The following is a 14,499-nucleotide window of genomic DNA, read 5'->3' on the forward strand; positions in this document are numbered from 1 at the left end:
CTCTACATTGTGTTCTGAATTACTTATAGACCCTCATCTGTAGGATCACTCCCCCTTTCCATCGAGGGGCTCCACACGTTGTTCTCCCCAACAAGGGGCTCCACACATTGTCCCCCCCAATCAAAAGGGCTCCACACATTGTCCCCCCCAACAAGGGGCTCCACACATTGTTCTCCCCAACAAGGGGCTCCACACATTGTCCCCCCCATCGAGGGGCTCCACACATTGTTCCCCCCCATCGAGGGGCTCCACACATTGTCCCCCCCAACAAGGGGCTCCACACATTGTTCTCCCCAACAAGGGGCTCCACACATTGTCCCCCCCCATCGAGGGGCTCCACACATTGTTCCCCCCATCGAGGGGCTCCACACATTGTTCTCCCCAACAAGGGGCTCCACACATTGTCCCCCCCCATCGAGGGGCTCCACACATTGTTTCCCCAACAACGGGCTCCACACATTGTTCCCCCCATCGAGGGGCTCCACACATTGTTCTCCCCAACAAGGGGCTCCACACATTGTCCCCCCCATCGAGGGGCTCCACACATTGTTCCCCCCCATCGAGGGGCTCCACACATTGTTCTCCCCAACAAGGGGCTCCACACATTGTCCCCCCCCATCGAGGGGCTCCACACATTGTTCCCCATCTAGGGGCTCCACACATTGTTCTCCCCAACAAGGGGCTCCACACATTGTCCCCCCCAATCAAAAGGTCTCCTCACATTGTCCCGCCCAACAAGGGGCTCCACACATTGTCCCCCCATCGAGGGGCTCCACACATTGTCCCCCCCATCGAGGGGCTCCACACATTGTCCCCCATCTAGGGGCTCCACACATTGTCCCCCCCAACAAGGGGCTCCACACATTGTTCCCCCCCTAAACAAGGGGCTCCACACATTGTCCCCCCAACAAGGGGCTCCACACATTGTTTCCCCCAACAAGGGGCTCCACACATTGTCCCCACCCAACAAGGGGCTCCACACATTGTCCCCCCCAACAAGGGGCTCCACACATTGTTTCCCCCAACAAGGGGCTCCACACATTGTCCCCCCCAACAAGGGGCTCCACACATCGTCCCCCCCAACAAGGGGCTCCACACATTGTTCCCCCCCATCGAGGGGCTCCACACATTGTTCCCCCCAACAAGGGGCTCCACACATTGTCCCCACCCAACAAGGGGCTCCACACATTGTCCCCCCCCAACAAGGGGCTCCACACATTGTTTCCCCCAACAAGGGGTTCCACACATTGTCCCCCCCATCGAGGGGCTCCACACATTGTCCCCCCCCAACAAGGGGCTCCACACATTGTTCCCCCCCTAAACAAGGGGCTCTACACATTGTCCCCCCAACAAGGGGCTCCACACATTGTTCCCCCAACAAGGGGCTCCACACATTGCCCCCCCCCAACAAGGGGCTCCACACATTGTTTCCCCCAACAAGGGGCTCCACACATTGTCCCCCCAACAAGGGGCTCCACACATTGTTCCCCCAACAAGGGGCTCCACACATTGTTCCCCCCCCCCCATCGTGGGGCTCCACACATTGTCCCCCCCAACAAGGGGCTCCACACATTGTCCCCCCCCAACAAGGGGCTCCACACATTGTCCCCCCCAACAAGGGGCTCCACACATTGTCCCCCCCATCGAGGGGCTCCACACATTGCCCCCCCCAACAAGGGGCTCCACACATTGTTTCCCCCAACAAGGGGCTCCACACATTGTTCCCCCAACAAGGGGCTCCACACATTGCCCCCCCCAACAAGGGGCTCCACACATTGTTTCCCCCAACAAGGGGCTCCACACATTGTTCCCCCCCAACAAGGGGCTCCACATATTGTTCCCCCCCAACAAGGGGCTCCACACATTGTCCCCCCATCGAGGGGCTCCACACATTGTTCCCCCCCAACAAGGGGCTCCACACATTGTCCCCCCCCAACAAGGGGCTCCACACATTGTCCCCCCCATCGAGGGGCTCCACACATTGTCCCCCCCAACAAGGGGCTCCACACATTGTTCCCCCAACAAGGGGCTCCACACATTGTCCCCCCCCAACAAGGGGCTCCACACATTGTCCCCCCCATCGAGGGGCTCTACACATTGTCCCCCCCAACAAGGGGCTCCACACATTGTTCCCCCCCAACAAGGGGCTCCACACATTGTCCCCCCTAAACAAGGGGCTCCACACATTGGTCCCCCCCCAACAAGGGGCTCCAGTCATCGCCCAACCCCTCCATTGAGAGGGGCTCCACACATTTCAACCCCCATCGAGAGGTCCCACACATCGCCCCCACCCCATTGAAGGGTCCACACGTCACACCAACCCCCCTATTGAGGGTCTCCACACATCACCCCCACCCCAACAAGGGGGCTCCACACTCCGCTCCCCCTCACACTCCGAGGGGGCTCCAGATATCGCACGTTGCTTGCTGTGTTCACTGTGCAGGGCTTAAAATTACCTCACCCCGACTGCCCTGACCCCAGTGGTGAACCCTCACCCCTACTGCCCTGACCCCAGTGGTGAACCCTCACCCCTACTGCCCTGACCCCAGTGGTGAACCCTCACCTCTGCTGCCGTGGTGTGTGAGTTGATGGCGAGTTTGCAGAAACTGGAGCCAGCGTAGTAGATGGTGCATTTCATCTGTTGTCGTCGTGTCAGCAGCCTGATCTCCTGGGAGGAAGGCACACACAACCGGCCCTTGGTTTTCCCCAGCGAACCTGCGATGAACTCTGCATACCGCTCGATCTCCGTGTCTGGGAACTGCAGCCGTGACCTGTGTCCAGCAAGAGGAACATTAGTTCCGACAAAGCAGTCGTTCAACCTCCGGTACCTCAACTCAACATCTGATACCTCAACCCCAACATCCGACTAGGACCCTGTCCAACCCACCTCAGACGTTCAACCTCCGTTACCTCAACTCAACATCTGATACCTCAACCTCAGACTTTCAACCTCCGGTACCTCAGCTCAACATCTGATACCTCAACCTCAACATCCGACCAGGACCCTGTCCAACCCACCTCAGACGTTCAACCTCCGGTACCTCAACTCAACATCTGATACCTCAACCTCAGACGTTCAACCTCCGGTACCTCAGCTCAGCATCTGATACCTCAACCTCAACATCCGACCAGCAGTCTGTCCAACCACCTCGGACGTTCAACCTCCGGTACCTCAACTCAACATCTGATACCTCAACCTCAGACGTTCAACCTCCGGTACCTCAGCTCAACATCTGATACCACAACCCCAACATCCGACCAGCAGTCTGTCCAACCACCTCGGACGTTCAACCTCCGTTACCTCAACTCAACATCTGATACCTCAACCTCAGACATTCAACCTCCGGTACCTCAACTCAACATCTGATACCTCAACCTCAGACGTTCAACCTCCGGTACCTCAGCTCAACATCTGATACCTCAACCTCAACATCCGACCAGCAGTCTGTCCAACCACCTCAGATGTTCAACCTCCGGTACCTCAACTCAACATCTGATACCTCAACCTCAGACGTTCAACCTCCGGTACCTCAACTCAACATCTGATACCTCAACCTCAGACATTCAACCTCCGGTACCTCAACTCAACATCTGATACCTCAACCTCAACATCCGACCAGCAGTCTGTCCAACCACCTCAGATGTTCAACCTCCGTTACCTCAACTCAACATCTGATACCTCAACCTCAGACGTTCAACCTCCGGTACCTCAGCTCAACATCTGATACCTCAACCCCAACATCCGACCAGCAGTCTGTCCAACCACCTCGGACGTTCAACCTCCGGTACCTCAGCTCAACATCTGATACCTCAACCTCAGACATTCAACCTCCGGTACCTCAACTCAACATCTGATACCTCAACCTCAACATCCGACCAGCAGTCTGTCCAACCACCTCAGATGTTCAACCTCCGGTACCTCAACTCAACATCTGATACCTCAACCTCAGACTTTCAACCTCCGGTATCTCAGCTCAGCATCTGATACCTCAACCTCAACATCCGACCAGCAGTCTGTCCAACCCACCTCAGACGTTCAACCTCCGGTACCTCAACTCAACATCTGATACCTCAACCTCAGACGTTCAACCTCCGGTATCTCAGCTCAACATCTGATACCTCAACCCCAACATCCGACCAGCAGTCTGTCCAACCACCTCAGATGTTCAACCTCCGGTACCTCAACTCAACATCTGATACCTCAACCTCAGACGTTCAACCTCCGGTACCTCAACTCAACATCTGATACCTCAACCTCAGACATTCAACCTCCGGTACCTCAACTCAACATCTGATACCTCAACCTCAACATCCGACCAGCAGTCTGTCCAACCACCTCAGACGTTCAACCTCCGTTACCTCAACTCACCATCTGATACCTCAACCTCAGACGTTCAACCTCCGGTACCTCAGCTCAACATCTGATACCTCAACCTCAACATCCGACCAGCAGTCTGTCCAACCACCTCGGACGTTCAACCTCCGTTACCTCAACTCAACATCTGATACCTCAACCTCAGACATTCAACCTCCGGTACCTCAACTCAACATCTGATACCTCAACCTCAACATCCGACCAGCAGTCTGTCCAACCACCTCAGATGTTCAACCTCCGGTACCTCAACTCAACATCTGATACCTCAACCTCAGACGTTCAACCTCCGGTACCTCAACTCAACATCTGATACCTCAACCTCAACATCCGACCAGCAGTCTGTCCAACCCACCTCAGACGTTCAACCTCCGGTACCTCAACTCAACATCTGATACCTCAACCTCAGACGTTCAACCTCCGGTACCTCAGCTCAACATCTGATACCTCAACCTCAGACATTCAACCTCCGGTACCTCAACTCAACATCTGATACCTCAACCTCAACATCCGACCAGCAGTCTGTCCAACCACCTCAGATGTTCAACCTCCGGTACCTCAACTCAACATCTGATACCTCAACCTCAGACTTTCAACCTCCGGTACCTCAGCTCAGCATCTGATACCTCAACCTCAACATCCGACCAGCAGTCTGTCCAACCCACCTCAGACGTTCAACCTCCGGTACCTCAACTCAACATCTGATACCTCAACCTCAGACGTTCAACCTCCGGTACCTCAGCTCAACATCTGATACCTCAACCCCAACATCCGACCAGCAGTCTGTCCAATCACCTCAGATGTTCAACCTCCGGTACCTCAACTCAACATCTGATACCTCAACCTCAGACGTTCAACCTCCGGTACCTCAACTCAACATCTGATACCTCAACCTCAGACATTCAACCTCCGGTACCTCAACTCAACATCTGATACCTCAACCTCAACATCCGACCAGCAGTCTGTCCAACCACCTCAGACGTTCAACCTCCGTTACCTCAACTCACCATCTGATACCTCAACCTCAGACGTTCAACCTCCGGTACCTCAGCTCAACATCTGATACCTCAACCTCAACATCCGACCAGCAGTCTGTCCAACCACCTCGGACGTTCAACCTCCGTTACCTCAACTCAACATCTGATACCTCAACCTCAGACATTCAACCTCCGGTACCTCAACTCAACATCTGATACCTCAACCTCAACATCCGACCAGCAGTCTGTCCAACCACCTCAGATGTTCAACCTCCGGTACCTCAACTCAACATCTGATACCTCAACCTCAGACGTTCAACCTCCGGTACCTCAACTCAACATCTGATACCTCAACCTCAGACGTTCAACCTCCGGTACCTCAGCTCAACATCTGATACCTCAACCTCAACATCCGACCAGCAGTCTGTCCAACCACCTCGGACGTTCAACCTCCGGTACCTCAACTCAACATCTGATACCTCAACCTCAGACGTTCAACCTCCGGTACCTCAACTCAGCATCTGATACCTCAACCTCAACATCCGACCAGCAGTCTGTCCAACCACCTCGGACGTTCAACCTCCGTTACCTCAACTCAACATCTGATACCTCAACCTCAGACTTTCAACCTCCGGTACCTCAGCTCAACATCTGATACCTCAACCTCAGACGTTCAACCTCCGGTACCTCAACTCAACAGCTGATACCTCAACCACAACATCCGAACAGGACCCTGTCCAACCATCTCAGACGTTCAACCTCCGGTACCTCAACTCAACGTCTGATACCTCAACCTCAGACGTTCAACCTCCATTACCTCAGCGCAGCATCTGATACCTCAACCTCAGACGTTCAACCTCCGGTACCTCAGCTCAACATCTGATACCTCAACCCCAACATCCGACCAGCAGTCTGTCCAACCACCTCAGGCGTTCAACCTCCGGTACCTCAACTCAACATCTGATACCTCAACCTCAGACGTTCAACCTCCGGTACCTCAGCTCAACATCTGATACCTCAACCCCAACAACCGACCAGCAGTCTGTCCAACCACCTCAGACGTTCAACCTCCGGTACCTCAACTCAATGAGGTAGCATCCCCCACTCAGTCCGAACATCCAGTACCTCAACCCCAACATCTGATACCTCAGTCCAAATGTCCAGTGCCTCAGTCCCGACATCCGATACCTCAGTCCCAACGTCCGATACCTCAGTCCCGACGTCCGATACCTCAGTCCCGACGTCCGATACCACAGTCCCGACGTCCGATACCTCAGTCCCGACGTCCGATACCTCAGTCCCAACGTCCGATACCTCAGTCCAAACATCCGGGACATCAGTCCGGACATCCGGTACCTCAGTCCCGACATCCGATACCTCAGTCCCAACGTCCGATACCTCAGTCCAAACGTCCGGTACCTCAGTCCCAACGTCCGGTACCTCAGTCCCGACATCCGGTACCTCAGTCCAAATGTCCGGTACCTCAGTCCAAACGTCCGGTACCTCAGTCCCGACATCCGGTACCTCAGTCCCGACGTCCGATACCTCAGTCCCAACGTCCGATACCTCAGTCCCAACGTCCGATACCTCAGTCCCAACATCCAGTACCTCAGTCCCAACGTCCGATACCTCAGTCCCAACGTCCGATACCTCAGTCCCAACGTCCGATACCTCAGTCCCAACATCCAGTACCTCAGTCCCAACGTCCGATACCTCAGTCCCTACACCCGATACCTCAGTCTCAACGTCCAATACCTCAGTCCAAACGTCCGGTACCTCAGTCCCGACATCCGATACCTCAGTCCCAACGTCCGATACCTCAGTCCAAACATCCGGTACCTCAGTCCCAACGTCCGATACCTCAGTCCCGACATCCGATACCTCAGTCCCGACGTCCGATACCTCAGTCCCGACGTCCGATACCTCAGTCCCGACATCCGATACCTCAGTCCGGACATCCGATACCTCAGTCCCGACATCCGGTACCTCAGTCCCAACGTCCGGTACCTCAGTCCCAACGTCCGGTACCTCAGTCCAAACGTCCGGTACCTCAGTCCCAACGTCCGATACCTCAGTCCGGACATCCGGTACCTCAGTCCCAACGTCCGATACCTCAGTCCGGACATCCGGTACCTCAGTCCCGACATCCGGTACCTCAGTCCCGACATCCGATACCTCAGTCCCAACGTCCGGTACCTCAGTCCCGACATCCGATACCTCAGTCCCGACATCCGATACCTCAGTCCCGACATCCGGTACCTCAGTCCCAACGTCCGGTACCTCAGTCCCGACATCCGATACCTCAGTCCCGACATCCGATACCTCAGTCCCGACATCCGGTACCTCAGTCCCGACATCCAGTGCCTCAGTCCCAACGTCCGGTACCTCAGTCCCGACATCCGATACCTCAGTCCCGACATCCGGTACCTCAGTCCCAACGTCCGATACCTCAGTCCAAACGTCCGATACCTCAGTCCCAACGTCCGATACCTCAGTCCCGACGTCCGATACTCAGTCCCGGCATCCGATACCTCAGTCCCGACATCCGATACCTCAGTCCCAACGTCCGATACCTCAGTCCGGACATCCGATACCTCAGTCCCGACATCCGGTACCTCAGTCCCGACATCCGATACCTCAGTCCCAACGTCCGGTACCTCAGTCCCGACATCCGATACCTCAGTCCCGACGTCCGATACCTCAGTCCCAACGTCCGATACCTCAGTCCAAACGTCCGATACCTCAGTCCCTACGTCCGGTACCTCAGTCCTGACATCCGATACCGCAGTCCGGACATCCGGTACCTCAGTCCCGACATCCGATACCTCAGTCCCGACATCCGATACCTCAGTCCCAACGCCCGATACCTCAGTCCCAACGTCCGGTACCTCAGTCCCGACATCCAGTGCCTCAGTCCAAACGTCCGATACCTCAGTCCCAACGTCCGGTACCTCAGTCCTGACATCCGATACCGCAGTCCGGACATCCGGTACCTCAGTCCCGACATCCGATACCTCAGTCCCAACGTCCGATACCTCAGTCCCAACATCCGATACCTCAGTCCCGACGTCCGATACTCAGTCCCGACATCCGATACCTCAGTCCCGACATCCGATACCTCAGTCCCGACATCCGATACCTCAGTCCCAACGTCCGGTACCTCAGTCCCGACATCCGGTACCTCAGTCCCGACATCCGATACCTCAGTCCCGACGTCCGATACCTCAGTCCCGACGGACATCCGATACCTCAGTCCCGACGTCCGATACCTCAGTCCCAACGTCCGATACCTCAGTCCCGACGTCCGGTACCTCAGTCCCGACATCCAGTGCCTCAGTCCAAATGTCCGATACCTCAGTCCCAACGTCCGGTACCTCAGTCCTGACATCCGATACCGCAGTCCGGACATCCGGTACCTCAGTCCCGACATCCGATACCTCAGTCCCGACATCCGATACCTCAGTCCCAACGTCCGATACCTCAGTCCCAACGTCCGATACCTCAGTCCCAACGTCCGGTACCTCAGTCCCGACATCCAGTGCCTCAGTCCAAACGTCCGATACCTCAGTCCCAACGTCCGGTACCTCAGTCCCGACATCCGATACCGCAGTCCGGACATCCGATACCTCAGTCCCAACGTCCGATACCTCAGTCCCAACGTCCGATACCTCAGTCCCAACGTCCGATACCTCAGTCCCAACGTCCGATACCTCAGTCCAAACGTCCGGTACCTCAGTCCAAACGTCCGGTACCTCAGTCCCAACGTCCGGTACCTCAGTCCCAACATCCGATACCTCAGTCCCGACGTCCGATACCTCAGTCCCGACGTCCGATACCACAGTCCCGACGTCCGATACCACAGTCCCAACGTCCGATACCTCAGTCCAAACGTCCGGTACCTCAGTCCCAACGTCCGGTACCTCAGTCCCGACATCCGATACCTCAGTCCCGACATCCGATACCTCAGTCCCGACGTCCAATACCTCAGTCCCAACGTCCGATACCTCAGTCCAAACGTCCGGTACCTCAGTCCCAACGTCCGGTACCTCAGTCCCGACATCCGATCCTCAGTCCTCAGTCCAACATCCGGTGTCTCATCCCCTTAGCATCCGGTAACTTGGATTCCTGATACCAGGTGCCTGATTCCATATACCCAATCACCTGATCCTTGATTCCCGACCCCAGATCCATGACCCCCCCAACCTCAGATTTCCAATTCCCAGTCCCAGTTCACTGACTCCTGACTGCCAACCCTCGACTCCTTCCAACCTCCGACTCCTGGTCACCGAAGTCTGGCCCCTGACGTCGCATCGGCAATCTCGGCCGTGTCTCTGACCCTGCACCGGTCCCTGACCGGACTCTTACTCTCCTGTCCTGCTCTTCATAACTGCTAGATTCTGTCGGCACCCTCTTTTAATTCGTCTGCCTACTGATTTCCATCTGCTCCTCGACCCTAATTTCCTTCCCTGCCCTCCGCACTCACCCCCGAGAGGACCACAACCCCGTCGTCGGGGTCGGAGGCTTCATGCTTGGGCTCTTGGTAGGGTCACCCATGCCAAACAGGTCAAAGGGCAGAGGCCAGACTAAGAGTGGCCAACTAGTCCTCCAGGTTCGGGGGGGGGGGGGGGGGTGGGGGGTGGGGGCGGTTTCAGCTCAGGGCCGACAACCCCGACCGTGAAGAGCAGCAGTGAAGAATCCTCCGACATCTGAGTGTGACGGTATTCCTGCGCCTCCGCCCGGGACCTGCGTGCCTGACAGTAGTGAGGAACAGCAACAGAGATGAAGGGTCTTCAGCGCCAGCGGGGTAACGGGAAGTAGGTCAGTGACTTCAGGCTGAGGGACCGCGGTGGCGGAGGGCACTCACCGTTGGATGTGGAAGCTCAGGTAGCCGAGGACGCTGCTGCTGGGGAGGAAGGTGATGCTCATGCAGGTGAGGAGGTGCCAGTTCCGCAGGTCACCCGCGCCCCCGGCCCGGGGAGGGTTGCAGGTCTGCTTAATCAGCTGGCAGTAGATCTCGTCGCGGAGCGACTCCAGGTCCAGGCCGGTCTGCAGGATTCCCTGGATGAGCGGGATGGGCTCCCGCTCGGTCTCCAGCTGCTGCAGGGAGTTGAAGACCTTGAGCGCTTCGTCCTGAAGGTTGGTGTAACCTTTCGTGCTCCTGGCTGCAAGAGAGGGTGAAGAGACGGGCGTCAGCACTCCCGGAGCCTCAGAACCTCAACGCTTGGGAATGTCAAAGGTGAGAATGGAGGAAACGGGCCCTTCTGCCCAAAATCTGCAAACTAGCCCCCACCACCAGGGAGATTGGCCTGTCCTGCAGACCGGCTGTGAGCTGGACGCTCCCATGGAGGAGAGAGTAATCTGCCGGGTGCCTGGTGGATGCCCGGTGCACAGATGCCAAGCTGCTGGTCAGGTCTCCTCAGGGTACCGTCTCTCCCGGCACAAAGGCATCACCCGGGCCCACCGTCTGGGATCCCTGAGGCCCAGCCAGGAGTATCCGAGGGAAGAAATTGGCGCATACTGTACAGGTAAGGCCCTTCTGCCCATCACGTGCAGTATGTCCACTGTCACTATTTACACTAAGTCCATTTACCCCACATTAGGTCCCGTGTCCGTGTCTAGCGTAGACAAGACCATAAGATATAGGAACAGAATTAGGCCATTTGTCTCATCGAGTCTGCTCCACCTCATCACGGCTGATCTATTTTCCCTCTCACCCCCAATATCCTGCCCCCCTCACATATTCCTTCATACCCTGACCAATAAGGAATTTATCAACCCCTGCCTTCGATATGCCTAAAGACTTGGCCTCCACAGATTCACCACTCTGTGGCTAAAGAAATTCCTCCTCATCTCCGTTCTAAAAGGACGCCCCTCTATTCTGAGGCTGTGCCCTCTGGTCCCAGACTCCCCCACCACAGGAAACATCCTCTCCACATCCACTCTGTCTGTGCCCTCTGGTCCTAGACTCCCCGACTCTAGGAAACATCCTCTCCACATCCACTCTATCTGTGTCCTCTGGTCCTAGACTCCCCCACTATAGGAAACATCCTCTCCACATCCACTCTATCTGTTCCCTCTGGTCCTAGACTCCCCCACTATAGGAAACATCCTCACCACATCCACTCTATCTGTGCCCTCTGGTCCTAGACTCCCCGACTCTAGGAAACATCCTCTCCACATCCACTCTATCTGTGCCCTCTGGTCCTAGACTCCCCGACTCTAGGAAACATCCTCTCCACATCCACTCTATCTGTGTCCTCTGGTCCTAGACTCCCCCACTACAGGAAACATCCTCTCCACATACACTCTATCTGTGTCCTCTGGTCCTAGACTCCCCCACTACAGGAAACATCCTCTCCACATCCACTCTATCTGTGTCCTCTGGTCCTAGACTCCCCCACCACAGGAAACATCCTCTCCACATCCACTCTATCTGTGTCCTCTGGTCCTAGACTCCCCCACTACAGGAAACATCCTCTCCACATCCACTCTATCTGTGTCCTCTGGTCCAAGACTCCCCCACTCCAGGAAACATCCTCTCATTAGCCACTCTACCTATGTCCTCTGGTCCTAGACTCCCCCACCACAGGAAACATCCTCTCCATATCCACTCTATCTGTGCCCTCTGGTCCTAGACTCCCCCACCACAGGAAACATCCTCTCCACATCCACTCTATCTGTGTCCTCTGGTCCTAGACTCCCCCACCACAGGAAACATCCTCTCCACATCAACTCTATCTGTGTCCTCTGGTCCTAGACTCCCCCACCACAGGAAACATCCTCTCCACATCCACTCTATCTGTGTCCTCTGGTCCTAGACTCCCCCACTATAGGAAACATCCTCTCCACATCCACTCTATCTGTGTCCTCTGGTCCTAGACTCCCCCACTATAGGAAACATCCTCTCCACATCCACTCTATCTGTGTCCTCTGGTCCTAGACTCCCCCACTATAGGAAACATCCTCTCCACATCCACTCTATCTGTGTCCTCTGGTCCTAGACTCCCCCACCACAGGAAACATCGTCTCCACATCCACTCTATCGTGTCCTCTGGTCCTAGACTCCCCCTCTATAGGAAACATCCTCTCCACATCCACTCTATCAGGGCCTTCGACAGGTTTCAATGAGGTCACCCCTCACTTTTCTGAATTCCAGCAAGGACAGGCCCAGTGACATCAAACACTCTTCATGTTCAATCCCGGAATCATTTCCGTGAACTCTTTTGAACAAGCTCCAAAGTCAGCACAACCTTTCTAAGATGAGGGGCACAAAGACAGACAGACATACTTCGTTGATCTGGAGGGAAGGGTTAGGGTTAAAGCAGCTCACAAGACTGCAAGTCAGGCCTCACCAGTGCCTGATAAAGTCTCAACGTTATATCCTTACGTTTATATTTGAAATGAATGCTAATGTTGCACTTGCCTTCCTCACCACAGACTCAACCTGCAAATCGACCTTTAGGGAATCCTGCATGAGGACTCCCGAGTCCCTTTGCACCTCGGATTTTTGAATTTTCTCTCCAGTTAGGGAAGAGTCTGCACTTTTTTCTGTCACAGAGCAAACCAGAGATGAGTCGTGAAGCTCAGCTTCTTCCCAGTCACATCTGCTGCTGGACCGGGTCTGTACTTACTCACCCGTTAACTCCACACCCTTCACCTGCGTGCAGAGCACACACAAAATGCTGGAGGTGGGACGGCATCCATGGAAGGGAATAAAGCGTTGATATTTCAGTCTGGGTGCCAGTCCTCGGATGGAGGGTCTCGGCCTGGAACATCAGTTGTTTATTCCTCTCCACAGACGCTGCCTGACCTGCTGAGTTTCTACAGCATCTTGTGTGTGTGTGTGTGTGCGTGTGTGTGTGCGCGCGCACGCGCATGCGTCTCTGTGGGTAAGTGTGTGAGTGTGTGTGTGTATGTGTCTGTGAGTGTCTGTGCGTCTCTGTGTCTGTTTCTGTGTGTGAGTGTCTGTGTGTGTGTGTGTGTGTGTGTGTGTGTGTGTATATGAGTGTGTTTGTGTGTGTGTGTGTTGCTCTGGATTTCCAGCGTCTCCAGGATCTCTCAAGCTTATTGCACTGAATTTTGCAAAACACCTTCTGAATTTCCGAATCCACTGGCTTTAACAGGCCTCTCACTACATTCCCCGAGTCATCCAACCCTGCCTCAGTGTGTGAGGCCTGTGCTCCTTCAGACCCCATCCAACCCTGCCTCAGTGTGTGAGGCCTGTGCTCCCTCTGACCCCATCCAACCCTGCCTCAGTGTGTGAGGCCTGTGCTCCCTCAGACCCCATCCAACCCTGCCTCAGTGTGTGAGGCCTGCCTCCCTCAGACCCCATCCAACCCTGCCTCAGTGTGTGAGGCCTGTGATCCCTCAGACCCCATCCAACCCTGAGTGTGTGAGGCCTGCCTCCCTCAGACCCCATCCAACCCTGCCTCAGTGTGTGAGGCCTGTGCTCCCTCAGACCCCATCCAACCCTGCCTCAGTGTGTGAGGCCTGTGCTCCCTCAGACCCCATCCAACCCTGCCTCAGTGTGTGAGGCCTGCCTCCCTCAGACCCCATCCAACCCTGCCTCAGTGTGTGAGGCCTGTGATCCCTCAGACCCCATCCAACCCTGCCTCAGTGTGTGAGGCCTGTGCTCCCTCTGACCCCATCCAACCCTACCTCAGTGTGTGAGGGCTGTGCTCCCTCAGACCCCATCCAACCCTACCTCAGTGTGTGAGGCCTGTGCTCCCTCAGACCCCATCCAACCCTGCCTCAAGTGTGTGAGGCCTGTGCTCCCTCTGACTCCATCCAACCCTGCCTCAGTGTGTGAGGCCTGTGCTCCCTCTGACTCCATCCAACCCTGCCTCAAGTGTGTGAGGCCTGTGCTCCCTCTGACTCCATCCAACCCTGCCTCAGTGTGTGAGGCCTGTGCTCCCTCAGACCCCATCCAACCCTGCCTCAGTGTGTGAGGCCTGTGATCCCTCAGACCCCATCCAACCCTACCTCAGTGTGTGAGGCCTGTGATCCCTCAGACCCCATCCAACCCTGCCTCAGTGTGTGAGGCCTGTGCTCCCTCAGACCCCATCCAACCCTGCCTCAGTGTGTGAGGCCTGTGCTCCCTCAGACCCCATCCAACCCTGCCTCAGTGTGTGAGGCCTGTGATCCCTCAGA

General features: G+C 55.8%; 1 protein-coding gene across 3 annotated transcripts in view; it reads right to left on the minus strand.

Annotated features, from left to right (window-relative positions):
* plekhh3 (pleckstrin homology, MyTH4 and FERM domain containing H3) overlaps positions 1 to 14,499 on the minus strand; it is a 64,250-nt gene that overhangs the window by 21,971 nt on the left and 27,780 nt on the right. For all 3 annotated transcript variants that reach the window (XM_059957818.1, XM_059957817.1, XM_059957820.1), the window contains exons 7-8: positions 10,214 to 10,511; positions 2,564 to 2,771 (exon numbers count right to left, since the gene is read on the minus strand). In XM_059957818.1, coding sequence (XP_059813801.1) covers positions 2,564 to 2,771; positions 10,214 to 10,511 — 506 coding nt within the window. The remainder of the gene's footprint in view (positions 1 to 2,563; positions 2,772 to 10,213; positions 10,512 to 14,499) is intronic.

Source organism: Hypanus sabinus, assembly GCF_030144855.1.
Source record: "Hypanus sabinus isolate sHypSab1 chromosome X1 unlocalized genomic scaffold, sHypSab1.hap1 SUPER_X1_unloc_2, whole genome shotgun sequence".
Classification (NCBI taxonomy): Eukaryota; Metazoa; Chordata; class Chondrichthyes; order Myliobatiformes; family Dasyatidae; genus Hypanus; species Hypanus sabinus.